The following is a 19,137-nucleotide window of genomic DNA, read 5'->3' on the forward strand; positions in this document are numbered from 1 at the left end:
ATGAAATCTGAGGATTACCAAAGGATTTTGGGTCGCACTGTAGGGCCCAGTGTCAGAAAGCTGGGTTTGCGTCCAAGATCCTGGGTCTTCCAGCAGGACAATGACCCCAAACATACGTCAAAAAGCACTCAGAAATGGATGGCAAAGAAGCGCTGGAGAGTTCTGAAGTGGCCAGCAATGAGCCCAGATCTAAATCCCATTGAACACCTGTGGAGAGATCTTAAAATTGCTGTTGGGAAAAGGTGTCCTTCCAATAAGAGAGACCTGGAGCTGTTTGCAAAGGAAGAGTGGTCCAAAATTCCGGGTGAGAGGTGTCAGAAGCTTATTGATGGTTATAGGAAGCGACTGATTTCAGTTATGTTTTCCAAAGGGTGTGCAACCAAATATTAAGTTAAGGGTGCCAATACTTTTGTCCAGCCCATTTTTGGGGTTTTGTGTGACATTATGTCATATTTGCTTTTCTGCCTCTGTTTTATATTTGTTCCAATACATACAAAGGGAATAAACATGTGTATAGCAAAACATGTGTTAATGCAATACCTTTTTTGTGTGAAATACTTGATTTTCAGGAAAAATATCAAGGGTGCCAACAATTTCGGCCATGACTGTAGTAATTCATCCCCCATAGTAATTCATCCCCCATATAGTAATTCATCCCCCATATAGTAATTCATCCCCCATAGTAATTCATCCCCCATAGTAATTAATCCCCCATATAGTAATTAATCCCCCATATAGTAATTAATCGGCCATAGTAATTCATCCCCCATATATTAATTCATCCCCCATAGTAATTCATCCCCCATATAGTAATTCATCCCCCCTATAGTAATTCATCCCCCATATTAATTCATCCCCCATATTAAGTCCCCAAGTCCCCCCTGTGTCAATTCACTTACCTTTGCTCCGCGCGTTCCTCTCGCCGTGTTCCCGCGCCGTTCCGGTGTAGCATGAAAATCTGTCTCCTATGAGGATCTGTCCCCCTCGACGTATCTGCGCATGTGCCAGTTTTAGGCATTAGCAGCCGATCTCCGACACATGCGCAGATACGTCGAGGGGGACAGATCCTCATAGGAGACAGATTTTCATGCTACACCGGGCTTCAGGGCGGACTGTGAGAGGAGCCTAGCGGGAGGCCGGATTAAAAGGTCCGCCGGGCTGTAGTTTGCCCATTGCTGCCCTATTGCCTGTCACCTGGTGGGCAGTGTGCTCCGGAGCCGCAGCCAAGGTGAAAAAGAGCCGCATGCGGCTCTGGAGCCGCGGGTTGCCGACACCTGCCCTAAGGGTTAGGGACTGATGTGGATGTACAATATATATGCAAAGCACTGTGTAAATTGATGACAGTATATAAGTACCTGTAATAAATTTTATATATATATATATATATATATATATATATATATATATATATATATATACACACACAATTAAAATTTATGTTCAGGGTTAAAATTATATTACAAAGTACAGAAATATATTTTAGAATTACTTTTCTCAAGCACATTTTAACCATATAGGTTTTAATAACCAAAAGTATATTTAACCTAGAAATGCAAACTAAATGCCCTCTATTCAGAGATAGTACAAGAGTTTAGGTTAGCTCTCTATGGCCCTACTTTTTTAATAAACTGTAAGCTCAATAACTGTATTTGAAATTAGATTTACACTCACCAGCAGCGGAGAAGAGTGTGGAAGGGCGTGCCAAGTCATGATGGTGCGGATGGTGATGAATAGCTCCAAAGAGGCTCGGACCTGGTGGCCTGCTCAAAAACTCAGGCTTTAGGCCAAAATCCAGCTTGTGTGGATCTGTCTGCATCTGTTTCTAAAATGGAAAGCATGTCTGGAATTGAGATTTCCCCCGTGGGCAGATAAAAAATGGAGACTTCAAAGACCATACAAAATGGCACATTCACACCTTGAAATTGCAAAAACGATCTTTGTGTGTGCTATAATTGAAAATAACACTTTTTTAAATCTGATATTATCAGAAGTGACAGACGGAGTAAGACAGAATAAATTGCTGAGACATGACTTGAAGGCAAAATAGTAAACATACATCCACACAAAAGTTTACCCTGTGCAGAACCAGTAATAAAAAAAATAATATCCAATGATGAAATGACAGCATTTACTTGTGTAACACACTGTATCTCGATAGAGGATATCAAGCAAATATATTAATTTTAAACAAGGAATTTTCAATCATGTACATTTAGCATACCATAGGAGCACTAAGACTTCAGAACACGAGAGAACAGGAGCAGGCTCCTGCATTGCTGCTACTAACTGATTTCTCTACAATGGGAGGTAGAAGTCTATCACTTGCCACTACTGTGGCATGGGAGGACAGTGTACCATGCATGTAGATAAAGGCAGAAAATAGACTGCAGGAAGGTGAGTGGGCTTTATTAGGCTTGCCTTAAAAATCACTAAGAAGATATTAATTTTTGTGGGTTCTACTTTCCAGTTTTATTATTTTCTATTAGGTTGTGTTAGCACACATTGTAGAGCCACATGATGTGTTAAACACACCCTTTAAGACCTTGGGAGTCACATATTTCTATGAGTTTTTAATTTGCACATATGTCCTGCTTCACATATGTGCAGGCACAAGAGCGCAGGCACAAGAACACACCCATTTGAATGGACTCGCGTGCCTCAGGACGCGGAGGGAAGAAGTCCCTGCGCTACTTGGGAAATCGCAGCCCGCACGGGAACTGAGGTTCCCAGTATGGTTGTGTTTTCCAGTGTGGGTGGCGTGCCATTACAATTAATGGCACCTGCCTGTGGGTCCCGCATTTCTCTGTGTGGGTGGTGCCGCTGTAGGTATTTGTGTGGGTCCCGCAGCGGCACCATCCACACAGATGTGAAAGTGTAAGACAGTCTCAGTGTCATTATGCTGAAATAGTCAACTTGCACCCAAGACTTTTGTTAGCCAAATCTTCCTAACAGCGCAAGACTTACAAATATTGTTTGTTTTAAAATGATTTTGTGATTCTGTATATGTCATGCTTTGCTACATATAAATGATATATGTACATTTGTAAGGAAAACGTCACATAATTCATAGAAAGAGATAGATAGATAGATAGATAGATAGATAGATAGATAGATAGATGTTTATTGCACAGATTTAAGATAGCTGGCTTCACGCTTTTGCTTTAGGGAAAACACAAAAGCGATCATTGGTGTCTATTTATGAACTCCTGTGTGAATTAGCTGTTATTTTAATAGTTTTTCTCATTTGGTTACTGCTGTCTCTGAGGGAAAATTCTCCTTGCTTAAATTAAAACAGAAATGTACTTTCTAGCTCTAGATAATTAAACGTAAATAAATAGTATTCTGGGGCAAAGAGGCCAAGCAGCAATCCATGGAATCCCAAATTTATGTGTTTAAAGAAAATGATCCATGTTCATTAAATCAGCTCGTAATAGTTGTGCATTTCTAAGTGCTTACATTTGGAGGAAGTATGTATTTCTGCACATAATCAGTTTCAATGTTTCATACTGAAGTGTGCAGGAATTAATATTTGATAAGTACTGTCTACATTAGTTTAAGGTTGAAAGCAAGTTCCAGCGAGGGCTTCATACAATGTTTATGTGACTCTGTCAAGATAGAAATACATACACTACCACTGCTGACTTGGTTTTAAAGATGATGGCTCTGATGTTATTCTCATTGTGGATTTACTATAGTTTCACTGTCTGGCACAAAGCATGCTGCCAGTGAAGTCTAAACTCTCATCCTGCATGCTACTTCCATTTCGGTGACTCACTATGTAGATAGACAAGACAGGGATGGCAGCTGTGGAGGTTGTGCCTTTAAAATCCAAATCTGTACTGGTAGCCCTAATATTTAAAGTGTTACTAAACCCACAACAGTAAAATTAGTCTGTATATGCAGTAAAGCATGCTTGTTGTATTTACTGTGGAACCGAAAGGGTTAATCCTCTGCACTGTGTAAAAAAGGCTGTTTCATCCTGCCTTCTCTGATCATCCCTTTCTTCCACAGTCCCCAATCCATCTGCTGATAGTACAGAGCCCTAGGGGGTACTCTGCACATGCTCAGTTTGGTGTGTATAGGTAGATAAGTTCTTTTTTTGGGGGGGAGGGTCCATGTGATCAGCACAGGGCCGATCAGCACTGTCCAGAGAGAGGGTCAGGGGTCATGCAGCCTATTAGGACAGTCAGAGGAGAATGCAAACTCCTCCTACAAGCTTTAACCAGTGATCAGCTGGACACTGATAGAAGTCACAAGACTGTTATATAGTGTTGATGAAAAGACATTTTGCAGTTTATATTTACTTTTATTTTATAAAATAATTGCATTTCCATGTTCTGTGAACTGTGGGAGACCAGATATAGTGAATGCAGAGTCATGGGTTTAGTAACACTTTGCTAATAGTTATGGTCTAACCGGCTATTATACTCAGTGCTTTTGAAATAAACATTTATTTATCAAGTGATGTAAAAATATATTGCCAGCACATAATGTTAATTTTCATCTTGCAATGGTTGCACATATTTTTGCATGCATGCCTATTTGCTTATAGAGCACAGCATAATGGGGTTAAAGTGGTAGTAAACTTGTTGAACAAAAAAAAAAAAAGTTTTCTGATGCAAGGGAATATCATAATGTGCTAGCTTGCATTGCATACCGGCACATTATATGAAAGACTTACCTTAGAACAAAGCTCTCCAGTGGTGCACTGTCACCGCTGGAGGCGCTTCCATCTTCACCTGGTCTTCCTTCCGGGTTCCCGGTCCGTGACTGGTTGAATGGCCAAGCCGCTGATGACGTCACTCCCACACATGCACGTGGAAGTCTCGGCTATAGCACACAGCTCTGAAGGAATGGCAAGGGTATGCCGTTCCTTCAGCGCGCATGCTCCGGTGATGTCACTCTGTAAAGCACCAGCTGCTGCTCTGTAGAATATCCCCTAAACGATGCACGTTATGAGAAAATGCAAAACGAGAATTTACTACCACTTTAAGAACACACTCCTTTCTTGTGTACATAGGCCCTTCATAATTTAGGGACCAATCACAGTGCTTGTCATTGTATAGTTCTGTAGCATTTTTAATACAGAATCTGAACACATAAATTACGCTGAGCACCTTATCTGCATATCAGACACAAAAAAGCATTATTTTAAAGCACACTGCAAAGATCTACTGCAAAATATGCATTGAACAATAGTGTACAGGTTATCAGATAGGTTAAAACCCATTTCTAGGCAAACATTAAATGCCCTGCCACCCCCTCACTTTTTAACAGTTTTTTTAATTTAATGTTGAAACAAAGTTTAACTCACCTAATTCCGCCGTCCAGGTCCCTCGTCGTTTCTGGGAACACCATTGCAGATGTGCCCATAAGGGCTAGTCCTGAAAAGCCCCCTCATGCTGATGTAACTGCCATCAGACTCTCTTCTGAATCCTGAGAGATACCAGCACTGGAAAGCCAAAAGGAAGCTTCCACGTCACACAGTTGGTGACATAGACACTCGAAGAACAACCTTCCAATGCAGGAAAGAAGAGAAAGACCCGAATGTCACATAACTGCAGACCTAGGTGAGTGAAGGGGCATATAGGCAGGGTTTCTTAACGCCAACATTATAAGGGTGCAGACGTGTGTGGGCAGGGGAACACAGAGTACAGCTTTGAGAGGTCATGTACATAGTGTGCACAAACATCCATATGCTCATGCAGAATGGCAACACAAGCATGCCAATTATCTGCATAAAGACTTCTCCACTCTAAGTTCTTATGCATTTCCTTTTAGTAAATCAGGCCCTATGCATGCTTTGCACCAACATGAGACGTACAGAAAAGTCTCATTAGTAGTTGCAGTGTAGGAATACACAACAGATCACCTTAGTAAGATCAGAGAATGTGCTTTTAAATTCCATTATGTATTAAATGAAGGGAGAGGAAGTTAATTAATGTTTCTACAATGCCTCTGGGAGCAATAAAGTACCAGCAAGCATTATTTATAGTCTACTATCTCACAAACATGAAATCTTACATGAAAGGAATAGCATGCTTGGGGAAATATTCTGTTTATGTTTTTAATGAAAAGTGTAATCAGATTTTTACCATAGGTAAAATCAACTCAAAGAAATATCTGATAATAGTATAATGTTTGAAAATCAGCTACATTTGTAATGCCTACGTTAATACCATAACCATGCTGTAGAAGGGTATTATTGCAAGGTCAAAAAAACATTTCATTTTATAACACTATAGCTGTTATACTATTATACACTATTTTGGAACATTTATATTAGCTTTCTACAAAAATTGATAATGAGGAATTGAAAGGTCTGTAGTAGTGTGCTGTTCACCATTTTGATTTCTTCCTAGCTTTGAGTAATTAATCAACATTTAGGTAAAAACTGATTAAAAAAAAAAACCTTTTGACCAACGCTACAGTGGTTTAGATCAATTTTCACCCCAATTCCAATATTTTGATCATGGAGCTGTGCATGCTGACCATATTTAAAATCTAAACGTGTGTGTAACATGAAACATGGTCTGAAAGATGAAGTTAGCTTTTAAGAAGGGATAATTGTTTTAGTGTTTGCCCTTAAAATCCTGTTTTCATTATTAGTCCAGGTTTGCTATTTTCCTAAGACCCAAGTAAGGTTCAACTAAATAATGAAAACATGAAATATCTGGAAATAGTGTATTAAAAAAAGATATTAGAATCAAATAGAAAGGCAAGCTGATACTTACTTTGACCTTTTGTTGATGATGGTATATCTGCCAGGCAATATGCACGTGCATGGCACACCATTTTCCAGGTTTCTGGCAGATGGAAAAGAAATATATTTATATTAAATTTTGAAAATCTTATCTACTAAAATACCACAGGTCTGTCTGTAGCAGACTGTGAAGACAATCATTAGAGGGTTACTAAAGACAAAACTTTTATTTCAGTTTGGAGTAAATGGAGGTTATAACCCCAGTCAGCTTTTTTTACCATCAGTGTCCTATAGCAGAGATTTCCCTTAACTTCCTGTCCCATAGCCAAAACAGGAAGTGAGAGGAAATCTCTCCAAAGTGAGAGAATCCCAGTGTGTCATCAGGGTCACCAGAACTAGTGTCCCCATTGGAAGATTTTCCCTCTCATATTGTTCTGATGTCAACCCCAAATTTGGGATTTTCTTGATGATAATGGTAAACAGGACAAATAAATAGGGTAAATCTCCCTAGCGGAGGCACAGACAGTAATATAAACCTGCCTCCCTTTCCGCTTCATCCAAAATGAAAAAAAAAAAACATTTTGCCTATGCTTACACTTTACATTTCTAGGATGGCCATTTAGAGTTACTTTTTTTTTTTAGTTTTTTATTATTTTGCAAAGCATACAGTTTTTTTTATGTGTACTACAAATGTGTTATACCTAACTATGAGGATGATGAGAATAAGAATAACTTTGCTGGTTTACCTCAAGAAGGAAGAAGACTACATTCACATCTAGCTAAGCCCACAGGTCTATCATTGTGTAAAGAGTTGTAGCGTAAACACAGATTGATTTTTAATAGCCTGGCCACCATCAAGATGACCATTCACGAGTAATTCTGCAGATGGTGTAATATATCTAAGAATTACCCATTCTTTATGCTCAATACATTTTTAGATCAATATTGATTAAAATGTTGATATGGGGGCCTTAAGTGCAATTCTTGACATCATCAAAAGGCCATCACAGTTATTACAGCCACTTTACAAACCAATGCTCTCTAGAGATCCCTGAAAATCACTTGTGCCACATTTGAAATTTCTCTCAACAAGATCCAGTATAAAAGATCACAGGATTTAAAAAAAAAAAAAAACATAACTCAAACATTTTAATTACTGCGTGTCAGTCTAAACATTTTTCCCTGGTCCAAGTTAGCACCTGGGTAACGGACACACATACTAATGTCTTCAAGGGCCCCCAAGATCCACACAGTAACTGCCAAAGGGAAGTGTTGTGCACCAGGGCTTTAGACAGTTTCCATTATGTAGCTAATGCTTATGATTTCTTGGTGCTTTCAGATGCTTTCTATATCTTTTCCCTTGAATGATGCATTATCTTGTTACTGCAAATGGATGTCATGCTATATATGCTACTGCTCTTTACACAGTGATTTTTAAACAAGTCCACGTATCTTCTATGAACAGGTAATCAAAGAAATGGTAAGGACCATCATGTTGGTTATATGAAAATGCTAATAAAAATCAAAGTGGCTTTTGTCATGGTATATTTGTAATGTATTTTTGACATTTTCCATTTAAAACTGGACAAGTGTCCCCTATTTAAGGTTTACAACAGAACTGCCTGCACTATGGACATAATCAGAAATCTGTTTATCCAATCAAATCCATTAATTTATCCATGTTTTCATATGCCAAAAAAAGCGCTTACCCTCAACATAGGCCTGAAAGGATCTGTCAACTGTGAAGAAAAAATGACAACTTGGTTACATGCCTGTCACTCAGACAATCATTTTAATTAGCACATGCTTATTGGTTTATAATGAAAAGGTATTAAAATGCTGCAATTTTATTTTCAAATAAAACATTTAATAAAAAATGAGTCAGCTTCCACAAAATAACATCCAATATGAACTCAATACACAGTTATTATGTATATATATAATATACAGTTATTTCTAAAGTGAAATAATTGTGTTAGCAAGTATATTCATATGCATAAAGGAAAGATAGCTGAATTATATCTGCATCCTTCTACATTTTAGCCTGTATTTGTATGATAGCCAAGGCCACTGGCTTGTTTTCCACAATATGCCTTTTTTTCTCAAATACAATGTGGGATGCTTGGCATTGACAAGTATGACATGCTGGGTTGTCAACACTTGACAGCTGCTGTTTTGATATTCAGAGATTTTTCAGCAGTCTTTATTGATGTATGTATTAGACAAGGACAATCTTTCTTAATCAGGACGAAGGTACTTATATGAAAATTGCACGAGTATAAAAAAAGATCTCCTAAAGAGATGATAATGAACAAAAGTAACTGAATTTAAAATGTTTCCAGATGCACAAATATTTTCTTGGGAGACAGACTAAAGGAAGGTATCAGATCACTTGGTTCTACAGATAGTTATACCTTAATTGAAGCATTTAAAATATACATTTAGAACCAATTCACATCGATTCACATGCTTTCTGACATGTGGTTTTTTTTTTGCATGTGGATGTGCATTTATTTCCTCAGCAAATGTCTACCAGCATTTTTTTAAGGTAACACGTATTCTGTATAACATGTATTGTGGTGCACTGAAAGGCTGGTGCATTTGTTTATACTGCGTGGGGATGTCATTCAAAATGTATGTCAAAGCACCACCATAAGTGCATACACAGCGTGTTCCGGTATTGCATGTTCATGCACATATTAGTGTGCACAAAAATGTGTATTTAAGAACTTCATTCTCTCAATCAACATTGACTACTGTTAAACCTTATGCTGCTAGCATTCATAAATAGATAGGAAGGTATAATATATTTACTTGTTTTGATCCTTTTGCTGCCAGGTCCATACGTACCTACAGCACTGCTTCTAGCTGTACAGCTTATTCACCTGCATTCCTCCTCTGCTATAAACTTATGAAAATTTCAGTGACCATGAACTTATAGCAGAATTGTTCAGCAGACGCTTTTGAACGAACTGATAGCTCAACCACAACCCCCCCCGCTGCTTCTCTCTCCTGTGTTTCCCACCCCTCCATCCGCCTATGCTGTCAGCTAAAATGCCCCCCACACCACTCTAACTCTCGCTTACACTACCTTACTCTGCCTGTTCTGATTCCTCCCCCTCCAGCATCAATCCCCCCCTTGCAGCTGCCCTTTAGCTGTCAGCTTGCCTCCTCTCCCACCTTCTTTCAGTGCTGCAGGGCAGACACAGAGGGATCCACTTGCTAGAATAGATACCCTCCCCCTGCTGCTCCGACCCCCCCCCCCTTTAGTGCCCCTCCCTGCAGTTGCTATCCGGCTCTCCTTTCTCCCCTTCCCGCTGGTTGCAGCTGCTAACAGGTCGCTGTCAGCATGGAGAGCATGGGGCTGGTAATGTGTTTACCAGACCCCTTCCTTTCCTGAATAAATACAGACAGCGATTAGTACAGATCGCTTTTGTATTCATTAATCACTGACATATAGTAAACTGTGCTTACTGTGTCAGTTTGTGAATGAAACATAGTAAACACTGTGTACTATGTTTCATCTTATGAATGAATAGGAGTCTATACAGACTCCTATCTATTCACCTACAGTGCAGCTCAGGCTCCAGAAAGGGACTGTCTTCAGCCCCTCTCTCTGTCTCAAAAAAGAGACATTAGAGGTCTGTTTAGACCACTGATGTCTCTCCAAAGTCCCCCCCCCCCCAAAAAAAAAAATATTAAAAATACATTTTATTTGGTCAACCAAACAAAATAAACAAAATTGTAAAAAAATAAAATAAAAAATAATAAGGCTGGGATCACACTACAGGATATGTGGTCTGCGTGTGCGTTGGTATGGCAGCCCATCCATTTGAATGGGTTGTCATGCCAGTGTTTCACGCAAAAAAAAAGCTGCATGCACCTTTTCCAAAACACATCCGCAGGGAAATCACATTATCTTTTTGACCATGCGTTTTCCCTGAGGTTCCCGCATCCGTGATTGTGCTGTGGGCTGAGATGCATGGGGGTACCAGCCAAAATGAGTGGCAGCCCCGCTTGTCTAGTAAGAGAAGCTGTCTTCAGTTTCCTTCTCTGTTTGAAAGAAGAGACATTAGAAGTCTGTTTAGACCCCGATGTCTCTCCAAAGCCCCCCTTCCAAAAAAATGTACCTCTTCAAAAAAAGTTAAGTTGTAAAAAAAAAAAAAAGAAGTAAGGGTAGATTTAGACATGCGTCTAAATCTACCTTGATTCTGAAGCTTGATCTATGTTCAGGTCGCACTCCAGTGGCTACTGACAGGCAGTGAGGAAGCGATGCGATGCCTCCTCACTGCCTGTTTTACCAACAAATGCACCACAAATGCATGCACTGCACGGGGTTTGCGTCGCTTTCCCGTTGACATGAATATGTAGTGTTTGGTGGATGGCATCGCTACACACTGTGTCAACTTTGGTACCGGTGCAGAACATCACAGTATCATTTTCCTGTCCACTGCCTATTGCAGCTTATATGGGGGGGTTTCAACCGTGCTTTTTTGTCACCCTCAACCGCAAGTCTAAACAAGGTCTAAGGCCTCGTTCATGTGGAGCATACAACAGCAAGGCCATGTTTAGCTGCAGAGGGATGCACAGATGTTCCGTGCATCCCCATGCAGGCAGTCCCTTCTATATCAATTGGGATGCACTGGCTGCATCAAGACAGCCATTACTCCCAACTAGACATCCATGTGGGTGTATGTCCCTGAACTCACACTGTCTGCATTTGGGGCCATAGACCTACACCCACATGGATGTCAGATCTGTCCTTGCAGCTGCTGCATCCCAATTGACGTGAAAGGGGCTGCCTGCACAGGCAGAACACCTGTGCATCCCCGTGTGGGTAAACATGGCCCTCCATGGACATATGCTTTAGTACGCCCCATTGAATGAGGCCTTAGTAGAAATTTAACAGGAATTTTGTAAGGTATGTTGTGGCTTTGTGCGCAAATAAGAATTTTTTTTTTTTGTGAAAATAGCGATTAGGTAAACATTCACTCAACTATTGTGGGGCCTAAAATAATCAGCAGCACCTTCTTTTTATCCTACTGTTCATGTGCTTTCAGAAAATATATGGTTTGGGGTGTCTTTTATAAACGCTGAAAGCTGTAAGTGAAAGATAAAAACATCCAGATTTTTAGAGAAATTTTTGCGTACATTTGACTTTCACCATTTTGCAAAAGGGCACAATTTAAAATTGACAAATAATTGTTATTTATTAACTCAACACAGATTAAGCTTTTATATTTTGTAGGAATTTAGCAGGAATTTTGTAAAATGTGCTGTTTTTGTATTTGCTTATAATGATTTTAATGCATTTTTAGCGAAAATATAGTTTTAGTAAACATTTGTGCAAATATCGCGGGGCCTTAAAAATCAGCAGCACCTTCTTTTTATTATACCAGTCATGTGCTTTCATAACAAATATATGGTTTAGGGGGTCTTTTACAAACTCTGAAAGCTGTAAGTGAATACGGGTGAAAACTGCAAAGGAGTATGTCTATTATATATATACAGGCCAAAGGCAAATAAAAATATCTACAGCCACCTTTTTTTTTAGTTTAACAATTGCCTCTGAAACATATGTTCCCAATTGATGATTTACCCTTACCTCTTATTAATGGGACAGCTCTAAACTTTGGTATTTCCCCTTCTCAGTGACAATCATCACCAGTAGAAATAAGGTGCAAAAATCGACAGCAAAAAAATGACAGAGGGTCTAACTTTTCATCTTCTATTTAAAACAAAAAAAATGCTTTGCCTAGAGATACACTTTATTGAGATCTGTGAAGGACATATGAAACTGCTATCTAATTACAGACTGTTGGGTTATGTTTTAACAACAAATCAATAGCTAAAGAAAAGTGGTTTAGAACACTAACAAGTGGCCACATAGCTGCTGCTACATAAGCCTTTTAGACATAAAATAATCATGGCTAAATAAAAATCCTGCAATATTCTGGAACAATGTTTTGCCTGTAATATACATTATGCGACAGTGGTAATATATGGACTCTTTTCAGAGAGCGAATGAAGAAATAGCATGCCTAACTCCTTAGCTGTCCATGTACTAAAACTATTTTTTCCACTGCTCACCAGCCACTAATGATTGGCAGTCTAACAACAGCTGCAGAGGAAAAATGGGCACAGATTCATCTTCATACAATATAGAGAAAGAAAATTATATAGTTTTTAAAATGAACATAAATACCACTTGCCATTGTCTGCATAGCTAAATCCTTTGAATACATACTCCTGTTTGTACAAACCAGACTTGGAAATCAAGAGACTCCAATCCACCAATTACATCAATATTTCATCAGCACACTCAATAATACAGCAGCTCTGGGAATACGGGACTGTATCATTACAACAACAACAAATACTGCATTTCATGCACAAACTCTTTCCACTCCATCACCACAGGGAACCCGCCTTGCTTTGGAAAGAAAAAAGTGCAATGGACGACAGGCTTACAGACAAAAAATATATTTGTTACAGCTAGACAGAGATACTCATTTTTCTTCTACATACAATACTATCATATCAATCTACTGATCACAATTACAGCTGTTTATAATGGCCCCCTCCTGAAAGTGAGCAGGTAAGCAAAAAAAATTAACCACAATACTAAAACAAAGCACATGATTCTGTTTTTCTATTCTAATTGAATATATCAGTTTCCCAGAGTTGTATAGTGTTAATTATTTACAGAACAGAGTCTCCATCTTACTGCATGAAGGTCCCAGTGTACAGCTAGTCGTAGATGGATTGAATCTTGGCCAGTTCAGCAGGGACTGGCCATATTTGATCCATCCTATGGGCAGGCAGGTTTAACTGAAATCAATCCATCAATCGACTTCAGTACAACCATCCTTCAGTACAACCATGGATGTTTTCCATGCAATTACTGCTGGCAGCTATAACATCATTGTGCTCTGCTGGCAGGCAAGGTTCCCCACCGTCAGAACAGAATAGCGCTGTGGGAAGGATTCCTGACTGTGTTGATGGGGGAATCAGGAGATTTTCTTTTCAGCAACCCGTGGTTGCACAAAAGAAAACTGCATCATCTATGGCTTGCTTAACCACTTGCTGCCCAGGCCTATTCTGACGCTACTCACATAAATGTAAAAACTGGCTTTTTTTGTTAGAAAATTACCTAGAACCCCCAAACATTATATTTTTTTTAAGCAGAGACCCTAGAGAATAAAATGGAGGGTGCTGTAATTGGTTATGTCACATGGTATTTGTGCAGTGGTTTTCCTAATGACATTTTTTTGGAAAAAATACACTTTAATGCATTTCCAAGAAAAAAATACACAATATAATACGCTGAGTAAATAGATGCCTAACATATCACACTTAAAAATTGTGCACGCTCATGGAATGGCATCAAACTACAGTGCCTAAAAATCTCCATAAGTGATACTTGAAAAGCCTTTACAAGTTTCCAATTTAGAAGTACAGGAGGTCTGGTGCTAGAATTATTGCTCTTGCTATAACGTTTGCAGCGATCTCACATGTGTGGTGCGAACACCACTAACATATGCGTGTGTGACCAACTTTATTAACAACATTGTTTGTGACAGCATGGGCCATGACAGGTCTTCTTTATGGAGAGATCTGGTGTCTGTTAAACCCCAGACCTCTTTCTTTGTCTTTCAAAGCAGCCAGATCGGTCTGATTGGCTGCTTCACTGGCAAGTAACTGGCCAGTAAACACAAAACCGAAACTGGAAGTGACAAAATACTCTGCGCTTCCAGTTTCTTAAAGAATCTGGGATATTTCAGTCATTAGTCATCTCTATGGTCAGCCGGCAGATCCACCTGCTACAGTACTGGGCTCACTGGTGGGACGGGAAAGCCCACAAAGGCAGCGGACCCTGGACCCTTTGATAATGTGCACCGCACGAAACGCGTCAGTGGGCTGCAGTATCTGGACGTCTGACCACCGCAGGTGGTCATCCTAAATATTACCTGGTCAGTGTTTCATTTGCATTTTATCTGCATTTTCCTTCACAATTCATGTTGCACCTTTAAATAAATTCAGTTTATACGGTATCACACTATGTGGTGTCCCTTATTGGGCTCTCTTCTATGAGAGTCCCCACTTGCAGAATCTACCTTAAAAGGGGACCCCGGATGGTGACATGCCTGAGACACGCATATGAATCTTGAAGTATACGCTCAAGGTGCGATTGAAAGGTGTAGGATTCTATCTCTATCTTGGCAACGGATGATCGCTATCTGATATCACAGGATAAACCTTACATGTGTTTTTTTGACGCACTTCTGGTGAGTGCGCAATTTTTTCCTCAGATTCACCGTGTGCTACACAGAATCTTATCCCACGCACCTACTAGGATCTTTTGGATCCCCACGTTTGATTTATTTTGGGACTTTTTTCATCTCACTTAATTTCACCGCAGTGTGATTTGACATTTGCACTTCAGTGTTTATATATACCTTATATGTGATATATGCCATTTACTATTATAGCGCTGCACCTTATATATGTTTTTATATATATATGTTTTTATGTACTTTATTGGAAGGTTTTCTCTTGGTTACCTTTTGGTGTTCTAGCCACTTTGAGATCTCCGGATAGCGCTCACTTTTTATCTCTTAGAAATTTTTAGCCTGACAGATCATAGTTTGCACTACCAGTGGTTATCTGTCATGGCTAAAGACCAACCATAAACATGAGACTTTCACCCTATGGCTGTTTCATTGACTGTCCATGTATTTGAGTTCTTTAAGCCCTATGAGGAAGCTTTGCCTTAATCATTTAACCACTTTCCTACCAGGCACTTTTACCTCTTTCCTGCCCAGACCAATTTTCAGCTTTCAGCGCTCTCATACTTTGAATGACAATTGCATGGTCATGCAACACTGTACCCAAACTATATTTTTAGAATTTTTTGAGACAAATAGAGCTTTTTTTGGTGGTATTTAATCACCACTGGTGGTTTTATTTTTTGCAAAACAAACTAAAAAAAAACAAAAATTTTGAAAAAAAGTTTTTCTTAGTTTCTGTTATAAAGTTTTGTAAATAAGTAATTTTTCCCCTTCACTGATGGGCACTGAAAGGCTTCATTGATTGGGCACTGATGAGGAGTCCCTGATGGACACTGATAGGCTGCACTGATAGGTGGCACTGATGGGCACTGTTAGGCGGCACTGATGGGCACTATTAGGCGGCACTAATGGGCACTGTTAGGTGGCACTTATGTAAGGCGGCATAGGATATGCAGCACTGATTCAATTGATGGGCATTGATTCAATTGATGGGCACTGGTTGCCAGCACAGATGGGCACTGATGAGCACTACTGGCCGCACTGATGGGGCTACACTGATCACCAGGACACTGATGATCAGTGTAGATGTCCCTCTGCAAAATGCCGCTTACCGATTCTCTTCTCCTCACTTGCTGTCAGCGTGAGGAGAGGACTGCTGATTAGTGGCATTTCCAATTTACCTGGTGATCATCTGTGATTGGACACAGCTGGTTACATGGTAAAAGCGGCCGTGATTGGCCCGTTCCTTCGTCATATGATCAGCTGTATCCGAAGGACACAGCGATCACATATCTGGTACAGTGCACGCCCCATGAGCATGGTTCTGGGAGGACATACATGCACACCCTCCTAGAACTAGCCGGCCGTGCTGTAGCCATCTTTTGGCTATAGTGAGGTCATGAACAGGTTAAGCTCACTGAAGAGTGATCCATGTTTAGACCACTCTTCAGAGAGCAACCGACATGTGGTGAGAAGGCACACTATCCCCTTCTCACTGACTGTTTTTACCCCTTAAACTCCATACTAGTGCACTTTAACCATGTGCATTGCATCTGGCTGTGGAGCATTTGCAGGGTCCCCCATTTAGTTAAGCAGGTCATGTTCATCAGGTGGTACCTCCAGTTGAATGTGACTGTACGGACAATTTTTGCAAAGCATTCATACCACAGCATATGTAATCGACCCCTCCCAGTTGCTTTTTCAGCATAAGTATAGGTGATAAAAATTAATCCTAGTTGTTTTTTACTGCTCCCTAAACACAAATGTAAATGAGGCCTAAATGTCAGCAAACTCTCCATAGGCTAGCAGAGGCCTAACCTCTGGTGAACAGTGGTGGAAGCATCAACATGCCTGGAAATGCTTGTACTTGAACTTTCAACCTACAGATCAATAGTATAATATATCCTGTATTTATCTGTCTCGCAAAACAGTAGTTTTTCTGTGCAAGATTCTCTAAGGCAAGCCATAGATTAATCAATTGTCTTTTTTTCCACCGTGGCTGTAAGGAAAGAAAATCGCTTGATTCCCTCACCAACGCAGTCAGTGTTGTCAGGGCAATGCCTCATGCAGTGCTATTGTATTCTTCTTGCAGGGACCCTTTGTCAGCAGAATTACTGCTAGGGCTATAGTCCCAGACAATAATCACATGCTTAAAACCCAACAGGCTGGTTATATCCAAGTTTATTGATGGATCAACTTGGGTATAACCAGCCTGTCCATAGATGGATCGAATCTTGATTGGTCCCTGCTGAGATCTGACCCATCTATGGCCATTTTAAGTCAATGAAGGGAGGGGAAAGGCATGTTTGAGTTATAGAAGCTTGCGTAGACCAAGGAGGATTTGTACTTAAAGAAGAGGAATCAGCACAAGAGACACATCCTACTGAGTGACTTATTTCCCTTGTGCTGATTTTTCAGGGTTTTTTTTATTTTAGCTACACTTAAGTTTTAAAAATCAACAATAACATAGCATAGCAGCAATTAATCACAGTTCAAATTTATAGTTAAAGATGGGGATATCTGGCCAGCAAAATTGTCCACAAATGATGTTGATAATCATTCACTTACCTATCATACTATTCCAAACTCAACCTTATAATGCTATTATAACACACTATTTCTATATTTCATTTATTTCCATTATTAGATTTCATATGACACTAAGAATGGAGACAGCAATAAAGTTAATTATCATAAATTAAATCATAGACTGTGGACCGTATGACAGCAATTAAAAGAGAATAGTAAGTATGAGTAGATAAAAAGAGCCCTGCATACATTTTCCCCACACAGTAATTAGCAGCAATACAGGCTTTTGGCCTGATTTGTGAGATATTCATATGGATCAGCTTGAAAGAGATTGTGCAATTCTACAGGCATTCTGTACATGTCCTGGGGATGCATATACCTTATACAGTATATGCCAAAAACTGCTATTTCTTGATGACAGCTAATTCAAGCATACTGCTTATGATAAGCTGTGTCCCTTGAGATTCCAAACGGTGTTAGTTTTTATTTCAACATGGTATGAGTAAAGATTATGTCAAAAAGCTACACTAAATAATTTATAGATAGCCCAACCATGAGCCATTTAGTAGCTGCTGTACAGTATTATAATCAGAGGTTAAAATGCACATGGTGGTAGAAGGGCAGCATTTGGCTGGGTTAAAGTGACACTAAAGCTTCATTTTTTTCTCTAAAATAATAAACATGTTTATACTTACCTCCTCTGTGCAGTGATTTTGCACAGAGCAGCCCCGGTTCTCTTCTTTTTGGGTCCCCACCATCGCTCCTGGCTCCTCCCCATCGAGCAGTGCCCCCAGGGAAAGCCACTTGCCTTGGGGGCACCGTCCCACCCCTGTTCTCTCCTCATTGGCTCACTGGCTATGCTTGACAAGAGTGGGAACCTATGGGCTCTTGCTGCTATCTCAGCCAATGAAGAGGCAGAGTCCTCAGACAGAAGAGGCTGTCAAGTACATCACTGGATCGAAGTGGGCTCAGGTAAGTATTGGTGGGTGGCTGGGGGGGGGGGGGGGCGCCGTACACACAGAAGGTTTTTTACAACCTTCAGCATTTTCAACCAGGTACAACATAAATTACTTAGAGCAGCATTAAACCCAAAAGCAAACATATATTATATTGCAGCTTACCAATTCTTGGATGTGATGGCTGCATTTGTTTTCTCTTTTAGATTTTCTTTCCTCTATTTTCATCTTGTTTTTCAAAAGAATAAGCTATCTTTTGGCTATCTATCAGTTACAAGGACAAACCATTTACCATTGGCAGGGGTGCTTACAATGATCAATTTTCACGTATGTATGTAAAACCTTTAGCCCAAAAGGAAACAAGCCGTTTACTGTAACTGCTTGTAAGGTAATACAGTATATGGAGTTTGGCTTTAATTTGTTAGTGTATTTAAATCTGCTTGTACATCTATCACTCCGCACCCCAGACTGACAATGCTGCTGTCCAAAGGTGCATCCTGTGCTCATTTATCCAGAGTGGTGTCTCACTAATACAGTAGGTGTGTTACTTGCCAGATCACCAGGTGAAAAAAGGGGGAAAAGACTAAAACAAAAGAAAACTAATGCAGCCACCATTTGTAAGATTCAATATATTACATTTCTGGTTATGGGTTTAATA

The 19,137-nt window shown here is 39.8% G+C and overlaps 1 protein-coding gene across 6 annotated transcripts in view; it reads right to left on the bottom strand.

Moving 5' to 3' along the window:
* The window catches only part of AUTS2 (activator of transcription and developmental regulator AUTS2), a 1,792,114-nt gene that overhangs the window by 15,937 nt on the left and 1,757,040 nt on the right, over positions 1-19,137 (bottom strand). For all 6 annotated transcript variants that reach the window (XM_089668486.1, XM_089668488.1, XM_089668487.1 and 3 more), the window contains 3 exons: positions 8,413-8,442; positions 6,735-6,806; positions 1,672-1,822 (listed from right to left, as the gene is read on the bottom strand). In XM_089668486.1, coding sequence (XP_089524612.1) covers positions 1,672-1,822; positions 6,735-6,806; positions 8,413-8,442 — 253 coding nt within the window. The remainder of the gene's footprint in view (positions 1-1,671; positions 1,823-6,734; positions 6,807-8,412; positions 8,443-19,137) is intronic.

Source organism: Staurois parvus, unplaced genomic scaffold, assembly GCF_062004578.1.
Source record: "Staurois parvus isolate SC_StPar_1 unplaced genomic scaffold, SC_StPar_1.0 ptg000058l, whole genome shotgun sequence".
Lineage (NCBI taxonomy): Eukaryota > Metazoa > Chordata > Amphibia > Anura > Ranidae > Staurois > Staurois parvus.